Source organism: Macrobrachium rosenbergii, chromosome 29, assembly GCF_040412425.1.
Source record: "Macrobrachium rosenbergii isolate ZJJX-2024 chromosome 29, ASM4041242v1, whole genome shotgun sequence".
Taxonomy (NCBI): Eukaryota; Metazoa; Arthropoda; class Malacostraca; order Decapoda; family Palaemonidae; genus Macrobrachium; species Macrobrachium rosenbergii.
This window is the reverse complement of record NC_089769.1, coordinates 1,645,466-1,671,388: the sequence shown is the minus strand read 5'-3', so window position 1 is coordinate 1,671,388 and position 25,923 is coordinate 1,645,466. Positions and strand designations below refer to the sequence as shown.

The following is a 25,923-nucleotide window of genomic DNA, read 5'->3' as shown; positions in this document are numbered from 1 at the left end:
GTACAATTATTATCGATAAGGCACGCAGTTGAATTACTCATAGATCCATGATTCAAGCGGAGTGATTCACGGTGCAGAAATGAGGCAAAGTTCCACTCGTTTTGCTTTTAACCGAGGAATGAGTCTAGATTAAAAGAACATAGGCCTACATGTGTTGACACGCTAACGATAAGAAATGCTTCGATTTTATCTGGTATCTACAATGGCTCGGGGCTTGATTTATCTACAGTGGTGCGCAGGTTAGACTTTTCCGATTATTCTTGATTAATAACAATGATCTTTCTCAGGACCCAAATGACACGGAACGGGTCTCACCAAATTCTTCTTCTAAAAATATTTTTAGAAGATGTTTGGGTCATGATCCTTTATGACTTCCTCATTAAGTGATCCCAAACGCCAAATATATTTAATGACAGCACAAGGGATGTATATATTTTCAAGAAGAGGCCAGTGGGGCTGGCATTTTCAAGACCTCATCAAGCAAGGCCGGGAGGAAAGTTGTAAGAATAAGATTGATGCATCACTCTAAATAAAAGATAGACTGACCTAAAGAAAGTGAGAGAGAAAGTGCGAAAATTAAGGAGAGAAAATCATTAAAATTTGAGTAAGTTAGCTTCAGGAGTTTTGGGAAGCATTGTGACATGTTAAAGAGACGTCTGGCAACTCGACCATGTTGTTACTTGATACTGTTACTTAACTAACTATTTTGTCATTAGTCAAACGTTCCTTTCATCGCGTGATTACATATTTAGCAACTCTGTTTCCCAAGTGGTATTGCCAAGAGCTTCTCGTCCATTAACAGAGGAACATTACCTACTAACCCTGTGGAATTGCCAGATATTTCTTTAACTTGCTGTGCTGTGTACCAAAATTTATAACGCCAGCTGTACCCATACCAAGAGAATACTATAAAACAAGGACCAAGTAATATTCTTCATAAGAAGCACCAGTAGGATTATTAAACCTCGGGTTAGGTCAGTTAGCTTGACTGATCTGTCACACAAACTTCCAATATCCCGGATTCACTTTTATTCCAGATGACGTCAGTCCTATGACGTTTTATCTGCACGATGATTCGTCATCGTTAGCTTGTCACCCCCTTTAATCAGACTGGACTGAATCAAGCTGATAGATCAGTCTTTCAAATCATAAACCCTACGTCATCAGAATAAATTATTTATGCGGTTTTGAATTCTGATCTCAGCCCGTATACACGTAGTGGAAATCTATTTTTTGACAGTTTTAATGCGTCCTTATACACCTACAGCGCAATACACGTATCTCAATACAGACATAGTATTCAGTTAACTTACCTCGCTACAAAACTAATTCTCTTTACGGACCTTCAGTTTAACATATATAACTAAATACAGACCTCTTTTAGAATGAGAATAATACAACAAGAATTTCAGCTTCCCTTATGCACGTCATTACAGACTAGTACAAAGATTACATCTGTAAATAAACCTTATTAATACTGCTTACGTCTCAGTACAGACCTTGGTAACTGTTTACACCAGTGTAAAAAAACATCCGCATAGCGAATACACATGGCTACCTACCATCAAGACGAATACACGCTAAGATATACCTTCCTAGAAGTGAATTTAATTATCTCCGGACAGTCAGAGTGACGGCCATGTTTTCAGCACGAGATAACACAGCGTTCTCGTCAGTTAACTAACTCACATAGATCACAGTAGCATGAAACTTTTCCAATAACACTTCCTGAAACCTCTCCACTGACCAAACAAATTTACGCCTGATTCCTGCACCAAAGTTATGCCACTTCGCATTGTTAAAATACGCTTCTTTTTTTTTTTTTGGAGCCACGTACCTCATAAAGAGTCTACGCTCCGAGGGCGCAGTGGAGTACACTGGTGGCGACTGAACTGGGACTGCGAAAGATAAGGTTCCGATAAAGGCGGTTGTGGGCTGATAAGATTCCAGATAGCCGGTCGTAGTGGCGATAAGTATCCGCTGTGAAACGTACGGCACCGAACTTCCGCCTTACCAAGAGGCACTGACAGATAGAGTTGTTTATTAATAACAACTCTGTCTGTCCGTGTAATTACAACAGAAGTAATTACAACAGAGTAATTGCAACAGAAAGAAAAAGAAAGACAATTAATAAGAAGAAGAAGAAGAAGAAGAAGAAGAAGAAGAAGAAGAAGAAGAAGAAGAAGAAGAAGAAGAAGAAGAAGGAGGAGGAGGAGGGGAAGGAGGAAGAGTTGAATTAGCTGCTTCTGCCTTTATTAGTGAATAATGATAGTAGTATTATTATTATTATTATTATTATTATTATTATTATTATTATTATTATTATTATTATTATTATTATTATTATTATTATTATTATTCGCCAATTCTTTATGGTCATCATTATCACACATTTTGGCAACCCTCTCCGGCAGAAACTCCCACATTCTCTCGAGTCCTTGGAAATCTGGGCAATAAAGAGTCATGGAACCAAAACTAACAAATCACTAAACAGGCAAGAACAATAAGGAAATTATTTGAATAGATAAGTTTTGTCTACGTGGTAATCAACTCTAGTCGACAGGCTATCGTATACATATTACCAACAGGCTACAAACAAGTCAGCGACCTCAGATGAAGAACAAACCTTTGGCAAACTTTGGATAATCGTATAACCAGTGGGGGCTGGGGCTACCAATAAGTCGCCGACTTGTATCCAACATGTTTGTGATGTGTGTGCGATAAGTTGCCCACATATGTTTGTGACATTTTATCGAGTCAATTTCCAGTGCTTGAGCGATGGGAATTCTAGACGCAAAGTAACATTTTATGAAATTCTTGTCCTTGCGCTTACACAGGAGCTGTTGATATAGAATAGATATCACGCAAATGCTAAAAGCGTTTTATAAAACGTGTGCAAAAGACCATTTTTAATAAAATTAATGTCATTTCATTTACGTAAAACTTGAGGCAAAACATCTCAAATCTGTCATTTCTTTTTTGTTTTCCTTATTTGAAAGGAGGGACGAAAAGAATCTAGTTTAAAGCAGTTTGTAAGGAGAGGCTGTTTGAAAGTTCTTGAAGTTCCAGAGAAACCAATTTGAGCAGTTTTCATTCTTGACATTGGATTGATTTTATTCAGTGAGGAGAACTGTTACTAAGAATAACTTCTAACTCTTAGTGCATTCTGATATTCTGTAGCCAGTTTTAATGACACTAGACAAATGTTTTACAAAGGCAAGTTACCAGATTGTAATTTCTAAGGCCTTTGTAGAATTGTTGAGGAGCCCATAACTTTCGTAGTTGAGTTTTTGGGCATATAGATCATTGATTCATTATCATACTGTTCATAAAGGTAATATATATGAAATTCTAACGTTAGTAAACTGACAATTGCTCGCATTAGAAACTTTAGTTTTTCATTGAATATTTTCTTTGCAAAATTATTTCCTCACTTCTATGTTTATCATATTTTAATCAGCATTCTGTGAGTGTCTTCATTAGCTTTCTTAATCTATATTACGTTTTTGTTAAGTTCTGTCATTAAAAACTCATCATTTTTTCTCTTCAAATAAGACAGCCAAAGGTGTATAAGCATCACTACTTTGCAAACAGAGGAGAGAATTACAATCTTCTTAACTTGATGTGTAAACTGACGATAACATCTCGTCTTGAATGGTCAAGTGGACGGAATTGTCGCATTCAAAGATAAATTAGCATCAATCAACATATTATTGCCAAGATTAAATGCCATGAGCTATTCAGGCATGCACCCACGCAACAGAATGCCAAGCTTTGAAATACATACCACGAAATTAACTAGGATGAAATAAATACAAATTAACAATAGATCTAACGGGATGCAAATCATTGCAACTAAAAATAGAGAGCCTGTGTTCCGTTCCCCTCCTTGGCGGGAACTTTTGTATACTAGATGTGATGACGTCATCACCATATATATATGAATGAAGCTTCAGAAGCTCCTCCCCTTTCTGTGTTTTGGCATCGATATAGTTGCCAGGTATCTCTTTTGTATAAATAATATATATATAAAAATATCACATATATCACTTTGGGGGAGTCTGCTTTTAGACCATGTTACTTGTTAGATATTGAAAATCATTGTAGGTGTAATGAAATATGAACTTGATCTCCATACTTAGTATTATCTGTATTTCTCGAACTGAAGGTGACCGGTTAGTCTTTTTCTTCTTTTTATTCAGACGCTCCCTTCCTCCAACTTAGCCAATTTTGTAAACACTAGTTCTTAGCAAAATGTTTATTTTGCATCGATAATTATTGTTATTTCATCATAATGGTTATTCAAAAGTGTAAATATTCTTATGTAGGGTTATTAAAGAATAAAAGCAGATATTTATAGCTAGTATTTTGTGATGAATTTAAAAAGTTCTTTCTTTTGTCATTCCAGAATCCATGGATAAGACTATGTCATTCCCACCATAGAAACAAAAAGTGGCAACTTTTCAGTGACGAGAAATGTCGAATAATTTACACTTTAGGAATATTGCCCTTTTCAAATCCACTTCAAAATATTTCTATATAGAATTTAAGACTGTGATAATCAACATATACACAAAGACCAAATGATTTTTAAACAAATGATGGTTTAGAGTTAGATGGATGTTGACAAATGGCAACGATTCTAGAGCACGGGGTTTTAACAGTACGTGACGTCATTGACAGCCAATAACAGGACGGTAAATTTCCCGCCTAAAAGAAGGAACTCGTGGGGTTCACCCAAGTTTATGCGTTGCTGTTTGAGGATTTTTCAGAAATGGCCAAAATTTCCAAATTTCCCAGATTTATTTTTTACTTAATTTTTCTTGTTTCTCCTGATTTTAGTAAATCAGTACTAACAACGTTTTGTTAACACTTTAATTTACTAAATGTAACAATAAATCAGGAAAAATATTATACGTAATTAACTGACCATTATTTGGTTTAGCATGTATTCTTCTTAGAGACAGAGACAGATACAGATATTAAAAATAACATTATTAAACTGATAATGAATCACTCTGAAAGGCTTTGTTTTCCTTTGAATAATATCCTTGTGAAATGATTTCCTCTCATTCTCCACCAGCCTCCTTAACCTTTCTAATCTCTTATCACGTATGATCCATTTTCGTGAGATTCTCTCATTAAAAACTTTGAGCAAATAGGTCCTAGTCTTACCAAAAAGGTCCTAGATTGCCCAAAATTCCTATTTTACTAGAAAAAAGTCCCTGATCTTACCAAAAAGGTCATAGTTTGCCCCACAAAGTGCCTTTTTTTTTTACCTAAAAGGTATAATCATACCAAATTGCAGGCCTATAGCCTCAGTGGTTTTTTAAAATTTTATTTAAGGTTAAAATTAGCCATATCCGTACTTCTGGCACCGCTATAGGTACCAGCAACACAGGTCACCACCGAACCGTGGCTGAAAATTTCATGGGCCGCGGCTGAGAGTTTCATGGACTGCGGCTGAAAGTTTCATACAGCATTGTACGCTGTACAGAACATGATTGCGACGAAGAAACTTCTGCACATTTTTTTATTTGTTTATATAAAAAAATAATTGACAAATTAACATTTAATTTCATAAAAATTGCCAAAGGAATCACTGTTGTATTTTTAAGTAAAACTAATTATATTCAAGCAGTTTAAAAACTCATTTCTGTATAATACAACGATTTTGATCAAAGAGCGCTCTATTATCTAGAGCGTTTTAATCTCAATATAGAGCGCTCCAACATCTAGAGCGTACAGTATCTAGAGCGTTTGAAAGGCCATTTGACGAAATTCGAGCCCGCTCTTTAAACAGCATTCCATAAATCTAGGAAGTTCCCTCATGGCGGGAAATCTCTGTATTCTTATTGGCTATTTCGTCCTCACTTGTGATTGGCTGTTGTTTAAGTAGACTAGCAAAGACGTTTACTACGCCAGATGGTGACGTCATTTATATAGTTGTCATACGTTGCATTCTAATCCCAAAAGATTATTTAGATATCAAGTAATATTCTTCAATTATGGAAGCTATGATCATTCTTTAATCAATTCTCAAAATATACAACCACATATTTATCGCTTTATACTCACAACGGAGCAGTATGACGGAAATAAAACATTCCAAATATAAACATAGGCCAATTTTGGTTTCATGGATGAAGAAACCTTCGTAAAACTGGTGAAATATCCATATTGACGTACACTGTAGGATAAGCAATAAAATACAATACTATATAATAAAGACTTATAATTAAATTTTATTTCATTTAAAATAAATTAGGCGCTCAGAAAAAAGAAATTAGAGGAATTAATATAATTTTTGAAAAGGATTGCTACCTTATATTTTGGCTATAATGCAAGATGTCGTCTGCGAGGGAAATGGCAACTGTTTTGTACAAAGAATGAATTAATTTCAGTTAAAAAAGAATACTAGAGTATTTTTTTTTATTTTAAAGTTATGGGAATATGTCCTAATGTCTTCTGATAAGGACAAAGATAGAATAAATCGACTAATTAAAATATAGCAGGATTTAAATGCTTGTTTTTTGGCGTCTTGTGGCAACCACCTTGTGACGTAAGGAACCGCAGCTGGAAGGCATCGTATTCATTCATGGCTAAGCGGGGACAACGGCCAATCAGGTGATGAGTCTGACAGCCAATGAGAGGGCAGATATTTCAAACGCTCTCAAATAAGGAAAAGCAACTATAATATCGATTAGCTAGAGCGTTTGAAACTCGTATGAGAAAAAGCAACAAAAGTATCCATTAGCTAGAGCGTTTGAAAGTCAAATGAGAAACATAAACGAAAATATCCATTGGCTAGAGCGTTTGAAACTCGTATTAGAAGAGGCAACGAAAATATCCATTAGCTAGAGCGTTTGAAAGTCAAATGGGAAAAGGTAGCAAAAATATCCATTAGCTAGAGCGTTTGGAACTCATATTAGAAAAAGCAACGAAAGTATCCATTAGCTAGAGCGTTTGGAACTCATATTAGAAGAAGCCACGAAAATATCCATTAGCTAGAGCGTTTGAAAGTCAAATGAGAAACAAAAACGAAAATATCGATTAGCTAGAGCGTTTGAAACTCGTATGAGAAAAAGCAACAAAAGTATCCATTAGCTAGAGCGTTTGGAACTCATGTTAGAAGCAGCAACGAAAATATCCATTAGCTAGAGCGTCTGAAACTCATATGAGAAAAAGCAACAAGAATATCCTTTAGCTAGAGCGTTTGAAAGTCAAATGGGAAAAGGTAGCAAAAATATCCATTAGCTAGAGCGTTTGGAACTCATATTAGAAGAAGCAACAAAAATATCCATTAGCTAGAGCGTTTGGAACTCATATGACAAAGGTAGCAAAAATATCCATTAGCTAGAGCGTTTGAAACTCAAATGAGAAAAAGCAACAAAAGTATCCATTAGCTAGAGCGTTTGAAAGTCAAATGAGAAAAAACAACAAAAATATCAGTTAGCTAGAGCGTTTGAATCTCAAAATGAGAAAATGAGATTCAAACGCTCTAGCTAATGGATATTTTTGCTTTTTCTCATAGGACTTTTGAAAGTCATCTAGAAAAAAACAACAACATTTTAGCTAGGGCGTTTGTTTCTCAAAATGAGAAAATGAGTTTCAAAACTAGCTAATGGATATTTTTGCTTTTTCTCAGGACTTTCAATGGATACATTTTGAGGGCTGTTTTTTCTCATAGGTCTTTCAAACGCTCAGCTAATGGATATTCGTTTTTTTTCTCATAGGACTTTCAAACGCTCTAGCTAATGGATATTCACGTTGCTTTTTCTCATAGGACTTTCAAACGCTCTAGCTCATGGGTATTCACGTTGCTTTTTCTCATTTGACTTTCAAACGCTCTAGCTAATGGATATTTTCGTTGCTTTTTCTCATAGGACTTTCAAACGCTCTAGCTAATGGATATTCACGTTGCTTTTTTCTCATAGGACTTTCAAACGCTCTAGCTAATGGATATTTTCGTTGCTTTTTCTCATAGGACTTTCAAACGTTCTAGCTAATGGATATTTTCGTTGTTTTTTCTCATAGGACTTTCAAACGTTCCAGCTAATGGATATTCATGTTGTTTTTTCTCATAGGACTTTCAAACGCTCTAGCTAATGGATATTTTCGTTGCTTTTTCTCATAGGACTTTCAAACGCTCTAGCTAATGGATATTCACGTTGTTTTTTCTCATAGGACTTTCAAACGCTCTAGCTAATGGATATTCACGTTGTTTTTTTCTCATAGGACTTTCAAACGCTCTAGATAATGGATATCCACGTTGTTTTTTCTCATAGGACTTTCAAACGCTCTAGCTAAAGGATATTTTGGGGGCTGTTTCTTATTCGAGTTTCAAACGCTCCAGCTAATGGATACTCTTGTTGCTATTTCTCCTTTGAGTTTCAAACGCTCTAGATATTTTACGTAATGAAAAATGAAAATAAGATGAATAAACGAAAAATAGCGAGTAAGAGACCTGGTTGGAGTCCTCCGGATTCTTCCATCAAGCAGAAAAATTAAGAATAAGAGTAACTTAATAAATACGACGTCGTGTTTTTGCCTTCAGTTTATAGTTTCTGAAATAGAAAACTATCAGTCTCAAACTTTCGATACTAACTTCTCGTATGATCCACATTCTTCTATATTACAATTTCTAAAAATTCTTTAACTAAAAACTGATTATCTTTACCCTCAAACAAGACAAGCAGATATGAGCATCACTGTTCTTAAGATCAAAGCTAGAAGTGTGTTTCTGTCAACATGGGCTTCTTCTTACCCTTAAGTCATCGAATAGATGGAATTTCTGCATTCTAAAGATTACTATGAGCTTTATGATTATAACTACTAAGATAAGATGCTATAAGCTATCAACTCCATATAATAGAATGTCCAGTCACGAAATAAGCATCAGGAAATTAGATTACATGAAATAAATGCAACACAACAATAAATTTAATGGAATACAAGAGCTCAAAAATAAATAAGCTGAAAACGTTGGACTCCAATTCCCTCCACGTCGCTGTTTACGTGTTGATGCAGTTGCCAGGTGTCACTATGCACAAGTTTTAGATATTTAAATTTCGACAAATATCACTTTAGGGGCGTCTGCTCTTACACTGTTCTAACTATCAAGTATATAAAAACGTTTGAACTGTATTGAAGTAGGAACTTGACCTCCACACATAGTATTCTCTGTATTTCTCGAACCAAGACTGTAACCAATTAGTATTTTTCGTCTTTTATTCGAGCGCCACCTTCCTCCATCGTAGCCAGTTGTGTAAACACCAGTTCTAAACAAAATGTTTGTTTTGCATCAGTGGTTATTGTTACTTCCTCACAATAATTATTCAGAACTGTAAATACTTCGATTTAAAGTTATCAGAGAAGACAATGAGATTTTATAGCTTATATTTTAGTATTAATTAACATAGTATCTTAGTTACTACTCCAGACTCCTTGGACAGGACTATGCCTCTCTCGTCATAAAAAATAAAACTGGCAACTCTTTAATGACGAACATTATCGCATAATTCACACTGAAAGAGCACTTCTCTTTTTCATATCTAGTTCAAAATACTCTCCATAGAATATTTACTATGTGACAATGGACACTTTTACAAGAAGACAAGTTTCAAGAAATAACAGTTCTTGTCAACTTTATGTAACTTGCAATTCAGGACCAACGCCATCTTTAACTTCATAGAGGCTACTACTCATTAAAACATATCAGAAACAAGTTTTGAAATCCTTTTTATTACATCAGGTATAAAAATTCATCCGTGAGTTCACTGGGTTGAACAAGATTAACTCTTAATTATTTCACCTGCAATAATATTGCCTTAAGCCATAAGGTAAAATTACTTAAAATAATTTTAGTTTTACGCTCATTTTCTGTCACCTACTATATATCCAGCAATCTAAGGAGACGTCTGTCAACTCCGCAATATTGTTACCTAATTAGCATTACTCTGACATTTTGTCAGATGACTTTTTGTCAACAGCAGGGGTTGCCAGTTCTCTCCTCTGCTTCTCGTGATGTGTAAAGAAGTTCTGAAGCCAACTGTACACATGCCATTTCGTTAAAATCTTCATATCCCTTAATGAACTACGTACATCATTACATGATAATTATAAACCCTTACCACATTCTACAATACAAACTAATGCAAGCATCATTTTTGACAGGAAAAAGGTGCATTTATCAAGAGTAAGTTTTTTATGCTTTCTGAGAAATGGAACAAAACTCAACTTTAAGTCAATGCTCAAATATTCTGTAACATATTGCATCTAGAAATGAGTGGCAGCATGGTTTCACAAGTCTAAAAATAATTGTCACTCTTGCAGTTGTTATTTGAGATGACATTTAACTGAAATTCCTAGTTTCGTACATTCTATAACATAAGACTTTCCCTCCTTACCACTTGGAACCAAGAGATTTAAATAGTTGGAACTTGTGGGAATTATTTTCCAGTGTTCTTTCTTCATTCTTTACTTGCAAGAGATTACTTCATTTTTGTTATTTTCAGGTCATTACCTACTGTGTTTTCAGGCAAGTTTCTCTTGTGATTTCAGGCCAATTCCTATTGTGTTTTCAGGCCAGTCTATTTTATTTTCAGGCCAGTCCTTAATGCGCTTGCAGGGCAGTATCTACCGTGTTCTCAAGCCAGCTTCTGTTGTTTCCAGGCCACTTTATTGTGTTTTCAGGCCAGTTTTAATAAAGTTTCTCGTGTTGTATTTCATTGGCAAGTTTTAATGTGTTTTAAGGTCAATTTCCCCAGTTTCAATTTCTGTTTTCAAGGCAGTTCCTATTGCGTTTTCAGACCGGTTTCCATTGCGTTTTCAGACCAGTTTCTATTGCGTTTTACCAGGTCAGTTTTCAGACCAGTGTTTTTTTATTGCGTTTTCAGACCAGTTTCGATTATTTTCAGGAAAGGCACCATGATTTCCTATTGCGTTTTCTAAAGACCAGATTTCTAGCTAGACCTGGCTTCCTCGTTTTCAGACCAGTTTCTAGATTAAATTAGCGAGACTGCTCGTTTTCAGACCAGAGTTTCCTGGAACCTTTCATATTGGTTCAGACTTAGTGACACTGTCAGGCACTATCCGTTTTTCAGCGTGGGTGTCGGAAAAAATCTAAGTCCACAACTATATCAGAGCAGTTTCTTCGGCACTGCGTCAACGACACATTGCTGGAACCTTTCATATTGGTGTGTTAGTGACACTGTCCATCCCATTTCGTGAAAAAATCCACCACAACACTGGCTAGTCCTCTCAACCTCGTGTCCACCACAACACTAGCTAGACTTACAACAACTCTACCGAAATCGGAGATCCAAGTCTAGCTAGACCACTCTCACTGTCGTTTACACTATTTAGAGCGCTCTGGATACAGAGCAAGTCTATCTAAAATATCTACAGTGTACTCGTACCTTTAGAAATGTTTTACAGTCCTATACCACTGCTAATTCTTCATACACAATTTGCCAACTGACCAAGCAGTAAAGACAATGACTCATTGGTCCCTCAGCAATCTCTGTTTGCACTGTTGCCCTCAGACAATAGCAGACACTCCTGGCTTGCAGTGGCGTTTTCACTGAGCTACAAACTGCTTCGCTGATATGTTTCAGGAGAAATAAATTGTCAACTGGTCTTCCAATGATTTCGAAAAGTTATCTCAACAGTCTATTTCTTTTTTCGCTACTTAGCAAATCAGTTATTTACTTGTAGTGAAAGAAGTTAGACATTTCAGTATAAAGCCTGCGTCACGCTGCTGAATACTGAAATTCTGGTCATTGTTACAGCAAATACTATGAAGAATCTTCTCTGCAGAGACAAAGTACCAATCTGCATGAACAAAGTCTTGTTTAGTATTTGACATGTTATCACTCTAATGCAAAGGAATTAGAAATAATGCACTTGAATAGGCGCATAATTATGCATATATAATGCATAATTATTTGTATATAGCATTCCAAGAGAAGTGTTGGGATTCCATGAAGATAAAAGGCCTACGACTGGTACCAAGTTGCCGTCATTAGTGGTCTGATTATGTTAAACACTTACCCGTCCCGAGAACAGCATTCCCTTACATGTTCTATAGAAAGTCCACAGTCACAGACTCTCGCCTTTCCCTCTAAAGCCCTTTGGTTATGGGAATGGTAAAATAACACGCCTTACTTATTTTTAATACCAAACGAACATAAGCAAAGTTGCAAGGAAGGCTTTCGATTCCGACCAACAACACTTGATCAGTTTAACGAGAAATGTTCATTTAGTATCATGTTTTGTAGCCCAAACTGGCTTGAATTTTCTCGACTGAAACGAAAAGAAACAAGTCCACTCCAATATGAGGATAAATAGGCTGGTTATCCCTTCGACCTTTTGGTCATAACAGGTTGTTTGCCGACGTCATTTCACTACCTGGTATGATCTTACCCACAGTTTCAATCACATATTTTGGTTTTTTTCTCGAGAGTCTGATATTGTAGCAAACCATATCAATGGATTTATGAGTTTTTTTTTTTCGTTTTCTTTTGCAAAATAATTCCCACACCTAAAGTTATGGACATTAGTCATTCCAGTGACAACATAACCCTTTCATTGCTGGAGCACATTATTTTCTCACTTACTTGGGTATCTGTTGCAAATCCTCCAAGTAATTTTATGTGTGAAACATTTGATGATTTTATGTGAGAAGAATGAAACGTTTATCCATATTTTTACATATTTAAAGACTTTCTTGGATGATTCTTGAGAGGTACCGTCAACTTCTGCAAGATTAAGTACAAAGGGACAATGTAAAAAAGGGGTCTTCTAGAAACTTCCGAAGTTCTGTCACAAGATCCAAGTTACATTTTACACTAAATTTACAGTTCTTGAGCTTACGGCTCTTGCTGTAGGGATGACATAAAAATTTTATTTTTGTTTTCTTTTTGTTTACCACCTATGGACTTCCTTTTTCAATCACAGGAGGTGTTGGCGAGCCGAGAAAAAAATTAATATTGTCTCTGAAACTTCAGAAACTATTAAACATATTTTTACCCACAAAAAAATGAACAGATACAGTAAATATCCAGTGCTAACGGATTCTTTAAAAACAGGATTTTACGATTTTACAGAAAGTTTGTTGACTAGATATGAGCAAGTGTTTGTCTGCAGGAGGGGGAATTATATTTCCTAACATGGAGGGGATGCCAAAACTTTGTCACTTTGCTTTGAACTAATAAAAGTAAGTAGCTAATACCATGAAAACAAATATGTTGTTAAGTGAGGGAACAGGAACAAAACATAGGAAACCAACATTCGTTTTGCAAAGCATTACTACCTCCATTTGGAAATCAGTGGCTTAGTACTGAATGCATCAGATTATTCGTGTTCTGTGCTATTTCCCTGCGACCTTCTTTCAACTGCCGTTGATACGTCTCCTGATGCTGCGATTTCGGTCGACTGGTCTGTTGGGAATATACAAATCTTAACAGAACTAATCCCTTTTTGAATTGGAAGTACGTAATTTAAAGTCACATGAAATGAAACGTATCTCGTTTATAGAATATAGAACAAAAACAAACCAAATAAAAGCTGTTTTTCTTCATATTAGTATCGAATTAAATTAGAACGAATCAAAGGGAGAAAGAAGAAACTTGTATTCTTGTCATCCTGACTCTGTGAGCCTTAGAATCAAAACACAAATCGAGTGTTTCCTGAAAGGAAGAATTTCAAAAGAAATTAGAAGGTAGAAGGAGTGGTGATTCCACAAAGGAATGAGAAGTGAAGGGGGGTTTTCATAATGACTGAGAAACCAGGAAAACAGCAGGTTTCAAAAGCACTGACAAACCAGAAAACAGGATTATTCGCAAGAACTGAGGAAACAGGAAAACAGGAGCATTGACAAGACCTGAGAAAACGGGAAAATGGTATTCATAAAGATTGAGAAACCTAGAAAACAAGAGTTTTCCCAAGGACTGAGAACCCAGGAAAACAGGAGTTTTCAAGAAGGCTGACAACTCAGAAAGCTGGAGTTTTCAAAAGGACTGAGAAACCAGGAAAACGGGAATTTTCACAAGGACTGAGAAACAGGAAAACGTGAGTTTTTACAAAGACTGAAAAACCAGGAAAATGGGAGTTTTCAAAAGGACTGAAAAAACAAGAAAACGTGAGTTTTTAAAAGGACTGAGAAACCAGAAGAACAGGAATTTTCAAATAAACAAGGAAACCAGGAAAGCGAGTTTTTACAAGGACTCAGAAACCAGGAAAATAGGAGTTTTCAAAAGGACTGAGAAACCAGAAGAACAGGAATTTTCAAATAAACAGGGAAACCAGGAAAGGGAGCTTTTACAAGGACTCAGAAACCAGGAGAATAGGAGTTTTCAAAAGGACTGAGAAACCAAGAAAACGTGAGTTTTCAAAAGGACTGAGAAACAGGAAAACAGGAGTTTTTAACAGAACTGAGAAACCAGGAAAACAGGAGTTTCTAAAAAGGACTGAAACCAGGAAAGCAGGAGTATTCACAAGGGCTGAGAAGATTGAGAGGTCAAAAAAATATGATTTTCAAAAGTGCTCAGCTATCGGGAGAAACAGATTTTGCAAGAGAACCGAGAAATCTGCAAAAAAAAAAAAAATAGAAGAATAGAACCATTAATGAAAAAGACAATATGATGTACAGTGCATCAATTACCTTAAATAACCGAAGACTAGTGACTTGGGAAGAACTCGGTCGTTTACTAGGCTCCTGTTCCAGCAATGACGAAACGAGATTTTTATATTCACTGTTGAATGTGTTTGGTATCTTGTCCAGCTGAAATGAAAGACAGGTACCACAGCTTTTTATATATCAAATTAAACCCATTGAGAAAAATTACGAAGAGACAAACAAGAATCCTCAACTATTATTTACAAAAAGTGGGGGATGGAAATCTTCCACATAAACTCCCAAGTTGGAGGAAGATTTCAAAAAAATTTTGTATGGATTAGAACTTGTCTAGATGAAATTTCCACCAGTCGAAGGAAACTTTAAAGGAGTACTTTCTTCATTTACTCTGGGTGCTTCCTTACTTACTTTACTGAGAGCGCTTTCTTACTTTACCCTGGTGCTTCCTTACTTTACTAAGAGTGCTTTCTCATCTTACTTTACTGAGAGTGCTTTCTATCTTACTTTACTGAGAGTGCTTTCTCACTTACTTTACTGAGAGTGCTTTCTATCTTACTTTGCTGGGAGTGCTTTCTATCTTACTTTACTGAGAGTGCTTTCTCACCTACTTTACTGAGAGTGCTTTCTATCTTACTTTGCTGAGAGTGCTTTCTATCTTGAGAGTGCTTTCTCTACAGTGCTTTCTATCTTACTTTGCTGAGAGTGCTTTCTATCTTCTTTACTTTACTGAGAGTGCTTTCTATCTTACTTTGCTGAAAGTGCTTTCTATCTTACTTTGCTGAGAGTGGTTCTATCTTACTTTGCTGTGAGTGCTTTCTCACTTACTTTACTAAGAGTGCTTTCTATCTTACTTTACTGAGAGTGCTTTCTATCTTACTTTGCTGAGAGTGCTTTCTATCTTACTTTGCTGAGAGTGCTTTCTATCTTACTTTGCTGAGAGTGCTTTCGATTTTACTTTACTGAGAGTGCTTTCTTACTTACTTTACTAAGAGTGGTTTCTATCTTACTTTACTGAGAGTGCTTTCTATCTTACTTTATTGAGATTGCTTTCTATCTTACTTTACTGAGAATGCTTTCTATCTTACTTTACTGAGATTGCTTTCTATCTTACTTTGCTGTGAGTGCTTTCTTACTTACTTTACTAAGAGTGCTTTCTATCTTACTTTGGTGTGAGTGCTTTCTCACTTACTTCACTGAGAGTTCTTTCTATCTTACTTTACTGAGAGTGCTTTCTTACTTAATTTATTGCAAGTCCTTTCTTACTTACTTTACTAAAAGTGGTGCCTTACTCGCTTTATTGAGAATGCTTTCTTACTTACTTGTTACTTGATCTACCAAAATCGGTTTCTTACTTACTTTACTGAGAGTTTTTCTTACCTTGAAAATAATGAAATCTCTCTGAAAGGAAGCCACCTCGTACAGAATACAACCGAATGACCACATGTCAGATTTTTCGTTGTAGGGAAACCCACTGCAGGTCTCTGGACTCTGGAAGAGATCATTTTCATCTTTTGAATGAACTGGAATGGCATAAATTAGGGAATTTTGTAAACACACACAAATACATACATACATATATATATATATATATATATATATATATATATATATATATATACAAATATATACATACATATATATATATATATAAATACTGTGTATGTTTGTATATATATGTATACATGTATACATATAGATATTTGTATGTATATATATAATATATATATATATATATATGTGTGTGTGTGTGTGTTTGTGTGTGTATGTGTGTGTGTTTGTGTGTATAAAACAGAATCAATTTCGCGTCTATTTGGTACGTGATTCTCTCCGGATAAAGATTCGGAAAAAATATGAATTTTTGACATTCAAAGCAGTTTTTAAGTGTAAAAAAATTTTTTTAAGGAATGATGGGTAGATTACTAAACTAGTAATGAATAAAAAGATGTAAATTATAAGAGACAAACAGAATAAAAAAGTTATGATACGAAAACTGCCAATAAATATTAATACAAACAATTTGTATTTTATGCCCCTTGGAACTCAGAAAGTCTACGGAAACCTAACGCCACATTTCACTGCCTCGCAATCTTCAGCCAGGCAGAAGCGTCATGGATCAAGAACTTACCATATAGGCTTGACTCCCCACGATAGACGTGGCATATTTCTTCTCCTCAATGACTTTCGCCAGTCCGAAATCTCCTAATTTGATGGAATCCGAGCCCGACAGGAAGATGTTTTCCGGTTTCAGATCGCGGTGAAGAATCTCCTTGCGGTGGATGTACTGAAGAGATAAAAATGAACGGTTTTATCCTTGGCAGCTCACATCAGGATCCTATGGTTGCAAGCCACGGGTTTATGGGTCAAAATTGGTCAAGGGAAGTTATTTTTTCATTCTTTGGTGCTTAATCCTACTGCATAACCTGAATACTTCAGTAATTAATCGTTAATTTCAGCCTTTCGATAGGATGAAACGTCCACTTACTGCATTTTTGTGATGTTTCTGTGGATTCTCCTAAGTTTGAGAAATAAATATCAGATTTCGTCTGTACCCAGTGGGAGTAATATATATGAGATGGATAAAATTTAACTACAGAAAGATTTACGCAAGACGGAATAGGGGATTATATGCATAATTAAGAAAGCGTTATATAAAGTCAACTCTGTTTATGCAGCCACGATATACGACGGAACATGGGGGCCCCCCTCTCCTTACCTAGAAAATGATAAAAATAACCACCAAAAATAGTAATTACATTGACAAGACGATGATTACACTGACAAACTTAGATGCGATTGTGAGGACGATATCAAAACTTTCCAACTGCCGTTGCAAAGCGAATCATCAGAGAGAGGAAGAGGATGGTAATAACAAAGAGGACTACGCAAAACTTCCCCTGCAAGTTGCGAAGCAAGCGAACATTCTACGCGACTCCTAAAATCTGTCCCGAAAGTTGCCGGCGAGTAACTTTTGTGGGCTGAGGAATTTTGATTAATTTAGCACTGCCAGAAGTGAGTGAGTGACTGAGGAGGAGATTCGGACTGGGGGTAAAAAGGGCGGCTGAAAGAATGGTGTTGTGCAGTTTATTACAGTCAAAAAGGCGTTTATTAGAATAGGCTTCAATACACAAAGTCTAAAAGTGCTTTGTACAGTCGTATTAAGACGCATTTTATCATTATTTATCAATGTCATATTCCCACTTTTCTATTCCAAAGGAGCTGCTCTTAAATGAGATGTAATGATTAGAGTTGGGTAAAGTTGAAGAAGGTGGACAGCTTACCGAGAAGCAGTCGAATGTAACTGATGAAAAATAAATTCTATTGGTAAAATATCCATACGGAAAGTTACGTTGCAAACATTTGTTAAATCATGGGAGAGTTATTCCAGGATTACTTAATATTCATTAACATCTAATATTTAGTAAAATAAATAAATAAATAAATAAATATGTTGCCAGGCTTCCTTCGCCTGGAACGAAACCTTTTTTGAAACTGGGCAATTTTCAGAGAGAGAAAATAGTCCTTATCTTAGCCTGCATTCCTGAAATCAGACCTTCGCTCAATGTACACGAAATGTGAGGCATTTTCAGCCATTTAGTGCCCGAGACAGTGAAAACACGAAATCGGAGTGCTTGGACAGCAAGACTGAAGAAAGGAATAGGGAACGGAGGTAAGGTAAAAGGTTAATTAGTGAATGCAGCTAGTGGGCCAAAGGGACACTGCAAACAACCTATAGCAATGCCTACAGTGCACCATATGAGGTGCACTGGCGGCGCTACACTCATACGGGGAGCCCCTTGTTGAGACAGCAGAATAGCCCAAGATGACTTGTTAGCTGCACTGCCAAAGGTAATATTCGCTCAGCTAATGTCCTATATCATTTGTCTTTGCCGTAACTTTCTAAAACTGTCTTCATCAATCTTTCGTCCTGCAAACCTTGTTGGTCTTCAGTATTCGGAAGATAGTCGTTCACTTTCTTACCTAGTTGCATGTGCACTGAAATATGGCCTTTATTCCAGAAACAAGGTAATAAAGCAATGTCCTTACGTGCAGAGCAGAGGCAATCTTGCTCGCCCAGTTCACTACTAGCTTCTCCTGGAATGGCTCTTTCCTGGCTTTCTGCTGCTTAATTCTCTGGGCCAAGTCTCCCCCGCTGCAGTACTCCATCAGGATGTTGAGAGTGTTTCCGTGGACCTGACATCCCTGGGGAAGATATTATAGATTTCTATAGTCTTGCCTTGACATGTGTGTTCAGAGGATGAATCCTGTTCTTATGGAACAAGCCCATAGGGGCTGTTGACTTGAAATTCAAGCTTCCAAAGAATATTAGATTATATAAGAAGATAAACCCTATTCACACGGAACAAGTGTGCCAGTTTATGATTGTAAATATAGACGTTCAACTTTTTATCTTTAGATTTTATATGTATCTACAGCTGAAGAAACAGGGAGTGGCTCCAGGATGAATTACGTAAGAGTCACTCACCATTCTTAGCCTTAGACTCCTGAGTTGTGGGTGTATACCCCGTGAAGATAATCTCTTCAAAATTAGCCGCTTCATACACGTAAACAGGGAGCTCATCAGCTGTACAACGAAGCCTCATGAACACTCCATGGAATTCCTTACTCTTCCACGCACCTTTCATACTTCCTCTTTATCAAGTCCCTTCCACCCAGGCAACTCTTTCACGTCAGTTTTCCAGCCTTTTTTAGGTCCTCCTCTCCTCCTCGCTCCTAAAAATTCTTAATTATACGATCTTTTAACAAACCAATCGTCCAACATTCCTTTCAGGCTATCTCAAACAATCTGATTCATCTTTTGACCTACTCTAGCCTTTTATGCCACTTTAACTAATCTCTCTATCTATTTCCTTCTCTATTCCTCATACGCCCCTTACAATCATCAAACAGTTTCGCTTAATAGTTTCAGCCTCTTCAATTTCCTTTACATTGTACATCCACACTTCACTTCCATAAAGGGGAATTGGCCCAACAATCTCTTGATGTATTTACCCTTGTCTTTCAAATACTCCCAGTCTCTTCCCGGTCTTTTTTTCACGCACCCTGCTATCTTCCTTTCCACGTATCTTGTGAGTCACTTCTTCTCTTATCATTGTTTATATTTGTTTTCCAATGTCTATGTAAATCAACTGTTTCCAGTCTCTGCCATCTGCATTTACATTCATCGTTTCATCTTTCTAGTTGTCATTTCATGGACTTGGTTCTGCTCACATTCAACCTCAATTTTCTCTCTCTACAAATATTTTCGAATTGTTTCACTAGACTGCAGTTTCTCTCCACTATCCCAGACTCATTTTCATTGCACTTTTTAGTGAGTCTACCATCTTGTACCCACTTTTGCAGATGTCAACCATTCACCATCTTGTACCCACTTTTACACCATCTTTCCTTTACACCACGACTCATTTTCCTATATTGCACTTTTTTCGACGTTTCGCGTCAGCCCAACCTGATCTTATACCCATTTTTACACCATCTTATACCCACTTTTACACCATCCTATACCCACTTTTACACCATCTTGTACCCACTTTTACACCATCTTATACCCACTTTTACACCATCTTATACCCACTTTTACACCATCTTGTACCCACTTTTACACCATCTTATACCCACTTTTAAACCATCTTATACCCACTTTTACACCATCTTATACCCACTTTTACACCATCTTATACCCACTTTTACACCATCTTATACCCACTTCTAAACCATCTTATACCCACTTTTACACCATCTCATACCCACTTTTACACCATCTGCTTACTGCAAGGAAGTATGGACAGAGCAACAGAAAGACAAAAATGATAGAGAAAGGCAGATGATGAGAGATGGTGAGATTCGTCCAAGCAAATGACGGGAGAGAGAGAGAGAGAGAGAGAGAGAGAGAGAGAGAGAGAGAGAGAGAGAGAGAGGGCTGTACATGAAACCAGACATGTGTCTCCAGTCACCACGAACAGAGGAACAGAGAGAAACTACTGAATACTTACCACAAATGTCACGATATTCGGATGCTTCAAGCGCTTCAGAATTTGCACCTCTGATTCGTCGGGTATGAGGTCTTTTTCGGACTCGCTGTTCAGTTTAATCTTGGGGAAAACAGAGATGACATTGAGCTTTGAAACCGGAATTGAAATATGCAATTTATGCCAAAGGCCTAGAGCTGGGATTTATGAGGTTACTCAGCGCTGAGCGTGAAAACTTTCTAAAGGTGTAACGAGGGGAAACTCGAATTTGCACTAGGAAACAATTATTAGCAGAAGGTGGGAAGCAAGGTGGAAGAATGAGAATATGCAAGGAGGTCCAGTACATAGAATGGAATGGGTTGCAGCTAGGGCCCGAAGGGACGCTGCACTTAACTTTGGCTTTTAGTATTTAAAGTACTAATAATATCAGTAACATTGGCCGTTGGGAAATATAATTGAAGAGTTTCAGAAATTAGAAAACGATCGTAAGTATCAGGGTACACAGCTCAAACATAGTAGAATATCAGCAACACTCAGCACTGGGATATAAAGCTTCAGAATAACTGAAATGGTACTGAGAAAGAGAGAATTCTTTTCAGAGTTGCAGAATAATAATAATTAAGATCAGTAACCGACGTTGAGCACCAAGTTATAATGGTGAAATGCTTCAGGAAATGTCAGTGGTCTAGAGCACTGGTTCTCAACTGGTGGTCCACGGTGACATTTTGGGCGGTCCACAGCACGTTCACTATGTTTAGTAATAAATTGGAGATTGGTGCATGTACTTTTAAATTTACAGAAATGCAGGAGAGAACAATTTGTATTACAATTATTAAAACATAAAATGATGATCTACAAGTTGTAATTCTTGCATAAGAAATATATTTAAACGAAAATCGAAATGGGCCACAATTTTTTCCTTTATTTTCTTTATTTGGGTGGTGGTCTATGGCCTGAAATGAGCTGAAAGCCAGTGAGCTAGAGTTTTTGGGCTCCATAGCTAAAATGCTGGAGGATAATAAACAATGGCATTTTAATGCACATCTGAAACATTTCACATTAATGAAAATGAGATTCAGCTTGAAGATACGCCTCTGAAAGGTTTCAGAACGACGCCTTTGACACAGTGTTTCTACAAAAATATTCAACACTGACTAATCTGGTGGGGATTTAGAATAATAAAATATATATAATTGAAGTTTGTAAACTGCGCATGACGCTTACCTCTTTCACAACAATTTCCCTGCCGTTCATAGCAGCTAGGTACGCTGTTCCGAAGCCTCCGCGTCCTAGCCTTTTCTTGATAGTCACCAGGGCAGAGCTTCCCTTCGAAGTCTGCACAAGAAAAGACAAAACATTTTAGAAACACGCCCTCTTCTGCAGGAGACATGAGAAATGAAGAAAAATTAAGGTACTTTTTGGCAGTATCGTGTACCGAGCCTTGAAATGCTGGTGGTGAGACGTCCGTCCGTGAATGTGTGAGAAGACAGGTAATTTGCTCCGGAAGGAAGGAAGGAGAGAGAGAGAGGAGAGAGAGAGAGAGAGAGAGAGAGAGAGAGAGAGAGAGAGAGAGAGAGAGAGTAATTAATTCACCTTGGTCCTTTGCTCTAAGCTCTGACGTTCCTTCAGGCGTATCGACAGCGAGAAGTGGCCTTCCTTCTTGGCAATATCGGCAGCCGAGAGACCTGTGTCCGATCTGACGTTTTTCGGGACCCCTTGTCCCAAGAGCCAGCTGGCGGCCTCTGTCTTCCCGCGAATGGCAGCGAAGTGCAGAGGCGTCATGTTGAGGTTGTTGCACATGTCCAACTTGCAACCCACGTTCTTCAGGAGTTCCAGGACGTCGACGTGGCCTCCTGCAGCCGCGTAGTGAACCGCTGTGCTACCTGCAGGAATTGGCAGGTCAGTTTTCGTGACTTCAGCAGAGACGGTACGTTTTCAGATCGGTTTCTCTGTCGGTCTCTTTGTCAACAGGATTGGCCAAAAGGTTCTGAATGGACTTTGATGATTATTTTGGCAATGGTGGGCCTTGAGACTAGCCAACAACAGACCTTTAGATTTAGGGAAGGTTTCGTCTTCCAAACACTCTTGCTTACGCCTTAAACTGTGAATATTTCTGCGATTAAACATCAATGATAGAATCTCTCTATGTAATCAAGAATAGAGTCTGACGATTGTTTTGACAATGAACCATGAATATTTCTGCACTGAAACATCAGAGATGATGTCTACTGAATCAAGAATAACTTTCGTCTACCTTCGTTGACAGACACTGCAAGCAGAGACCTTGAATTTTTATTAAATAATCTTCACAAGACATTAATTGACTTGCAGGTACCGTCTTAGCGTGCTGAAGAGGAACTAATGGTGACATTTAATGATGATGAACATCTTCAAGAGCTCACCATATTCATATTCAATGATTATGACCACTATACGTAATGCCAGTCACGCAGAGCAAGTAAAAAGAAATTAATAGTATCCAAAACAGATTAGAAAATTATGAAATGACAAATACGAAGATACTTTTGAAGCCAAGGTGATTATGACAAGGGAGACGACCTCACGAAATTTATAATGGGATTACGATGAGGTTTATGACGAGAGAGTCGCTTTATTCAGGTATTACAAGATTATGACGCACATACTGATAATTGTGAAAGAATATGAGAAAATAAGGGATACATGGCATTCTAGAAAGAATAATTGGAAGGAGATGAAAGAAATCAATGGGAATTTGGCCAAATAAAGAAAATATTGTAAAAAAAAACAGTTAATGCTTGTTGACTTTACTGAACTGTCAGCTATTGTTTCAAACACTATCTACTTTCAAGATAAGTTCGAGTGCCATTTGAAGCATCTGAACGAATGATTCTTACCCATGTCATCCTCAGCTTCTCTCCGGGCCCCAACCAGCACAAGGGCGCTGACGACATCCAGGTGTCCATACAAAGCAGCTAAGTGGATAGCTCGAAGACCTGCGGAACGGGGTAATTATAGACACAGATATAGACTTATAGGATTTATAGTTACGTATATTAATGCTGCTACTGCTGCTACTACTCCTACTTCACTATAAATCGATGCCGCTACTGTTTATTTTGCTATTGATTTCTACAGCTTTTGCTCTCGAATTTCTCAGTTCCAGAACTACCCATGGTACCACCCTGTGAGACAACCAGTAGTTTTGGTAATGTTGATACTTACCAATATGACAAATACCCGACTGCATTTAAAATTGCTACCGGCCAGTGGATGAATAAATGAGCAAACAGAAGATTTTTAGGTAAGGAAATTAGCAGTTTGTCACATGTTTACGAAAGAAGTAACAGGGAAAACAAATCTGAGATGACACAGTTCCCAGTTGGAGGGAATGTTAGCCAGAATTGACAAGGAAGACTTCCGCATGGAAGGCCTCGTTTCTTTGCAAGCTAATGAGGCATAGGAATATCTGAATATAATAATAATAATAATAATAATAATAATAATAATAATAATACCAACCCCATTCATCTTCTTCCTGTGCCCTGCAGTCCACGTCGACTCCCGCGTTGAAGAAGGACATGATATTCACGAGTTTTCCTTGAGCAACAACTTGAAGAAACTATGGAAGATAACAGAGCTCTAGCTATTAAAGTCATTAAAGTCACTCTGGAAAACAACAGAGCACTGTTTACTGAAGGAAAAATGGAGCAGTGGTTATTGGAGCCACTATACAAGGTAACATTATTAGAGCCACTGTGGAAGCTGACATACGTAAGGTATTAGAATTACCCGGGAGGATAACTTAAGTTGCTGTGCGCAGAGGATAACTGAACGTATGATACTAAAGTTAGCGCAGATAGAGAATAGCAGAGTGTTAGTTATCAAAGTTATTGTAGATAGAGGCTAACTGGACATTTGTTATTAAAGTTACTGTGGATGGAGAATAACAGAGTATTAGCTTTCAAAGTTATTGCAGATAGAGGATAACTGAACATTTGTTATTATAATTACTTTAGATGGAGGATAACACACATTTATATATCTATACATACATACATACATACATACATACATATCTATCTATCTATCTATCTATATGCTTGAAATCACAAGGAACTCCCCATGTCACAGAGACAATCTCCACTCGACTCATCCCCAGATTTTTGACAGAAACCGACAAACCACCACAAGGTCTAACCTTCCTTTGCTGGAGGAGAACCCAGCTGTACAGATAGCTAGCGATTACAGCGTGGCCGTTCTCTCTGGCAAGGTCCTCGGCAGTGTTTCCTCTGTCGTCCCTGAGGCTGAAGCTGACTCCTTGCTCCACGAGCCACAGAACCGTCTCCAAGTTGCCGCGCTTGGCCGCCAGGTGCAAGGGGGTCTGACCGCTGTCTGCTTTTTCGCCCAGCTCGCAGACGGGTTCTAGAACCTCCAGAAGGGGTACCTGGCCTCCAATAGCTGCGAAGTGGATGACTTTCATCCCTGCGGAAAGGAATGTCGTGTGTTTGTCTGAAGAAGGTGGTAATGACGTTGGCTGAATTCTTAAGTGTCACAGATGGCGTCCAGCAACACGCGTACCTAGCTTAACCCATGGCTGTCGCATCGTATCCCAACTCAGCCCAAACTCCTTCCCCCAAAAAATACCACCCTTCCACCTCCCAAATCCCCCTACCTCTCTCCCATCCTGGCCACTCCCTCCCCCAAACAACTGTGCCTCTCAAACACTGAATGTATAATAACTTGTGAAGTAACACTTACCTCTTGAGCAAAGAAGTTTTGTTATCAAAAATTTTCAAATCATAACCCTATTGCGATTGCATTACAGAAGCTGACCACTTGTGTGTAGTTAGGAGATTTAAAGTGGGTGATCATTATTATTTTTAGGACGGAACTTCTTTTATGAGAAAAATTCACTTGCGATCTGCTACTGATCAGATGATTATGATGGCTAAAAACTTCAGGAAGAACTTTTGATCAGAAACCTTTTCCTACGAATAAAATAAAATTTGGTATAGGCAAAATTGAGCACGACACTTTTTATGGGTAAAGTTAAAGTGAAAACTAATCTGGGTCAGATTTAATAAAGGTATGAAGGAACTTGCCATTTCTAATTGCTAGAAAACTCGACAGAGATACCCTGAGTGGAAACTAAAGAATACTCACTAACTTTTAACTACAGAAGTTTAAGTGAAAACTGCTGTTAAAACCAGAAGCTTTTAAGTTAAGCTATTTTGATTTCCAACACTTTGAAAATGGTATCCCAACTTGAATTTCTATTTTGCTAGAGGCTTCTCTTACCCAAAATTCGAAAATGAA

General features: G+C 37.3%; 2 protein-coding genes across 2 annotated transcripts in view; both read right to left on the bottom strand.

Annotated features, from left to right (window-relative positions):
* Nucleotides 1-2,702, bottom strand: part of LOC136854335 (uncharacterized) — a 32,364-nt gene extending 29,662 nt beyond the window's left edge. Inside the window, exons 1-2 of the mRNA XM_067130634.1 lie at nucleotides 2,627-2,702; nucleotides 1,838-1,898 (exon numbers count right to left, since the gene is read on the bottom strand). Of these exons, the coding sequence (XP_066986735.1) occupies nucleotides 1,838-1,898; nucleotides 2,627-2,702 (137 nt within the window). The remainder of the gene's footprint in view (nucleotides 1-1,837; nucleotides 1,899-2,626) is intronic.
* A 7,022-nt stretch (nucleotides 2,703-9,724) lies between these two features.
* The window catches only part of LOC136854469 (uncharacterized), a 23,348-nt gene continuing 7,149 nt past the window's right edge, over nucleotides 9,725-25,923 (bottom strand). Inside the window, exons 7-17 of the mRNA XM_067130768.1 lie at nucleotides 24,806-25,089; nucleotides 24,127-24,226; nucleotides 23,502-23,600; nucleotides 22,219-22,508; nucleotides 21,850-21,960; nucleotides 20,650-20,748; nucleotides 18,683-18,838; nucleotides 16,764-16,919; nucleotides 16,016-16,126; nucleotides 14,666-14,785; nucleotides 9,725-13,442 (exon numbers count right to left, since the gene is read on the bottom strand). Of these exons, the coding sequence (XP_066986869.1) occupies nucleotides 13,329-13,442; nucleotides 14,666-14,785; nucleotides 16,016-16,126; nucleotides 16,764-16,919; nucleotides 18,683-18,838; nucleotides 20,650-20,748; nucleotides 21,850-21,960; nucleotides 22,219-22,508; nucleotides 23,502-23,600; nucleotides 24,127-24,226; nucleotides 24,806-25,089 (1,640 nt within the window). The 3' untranslated portion in view covers nucleotides 9,725-13,328. The remainder of the gene's footprint in view (nucleotides 13,443-14,665; nucleotides 14,786-16,015; nucleotides 16,127-16,763; nucleotides 16,920-18,682; nucleotides 18,839-20,649; nucleotides 20,749-21,849; nucleotides 21,961-22,218; nucleotides 22,509-23,501; nucleotides 23,601-24,126; nucleotides 24,227-24,805; nucleotides 25,090-25,923) is intronic.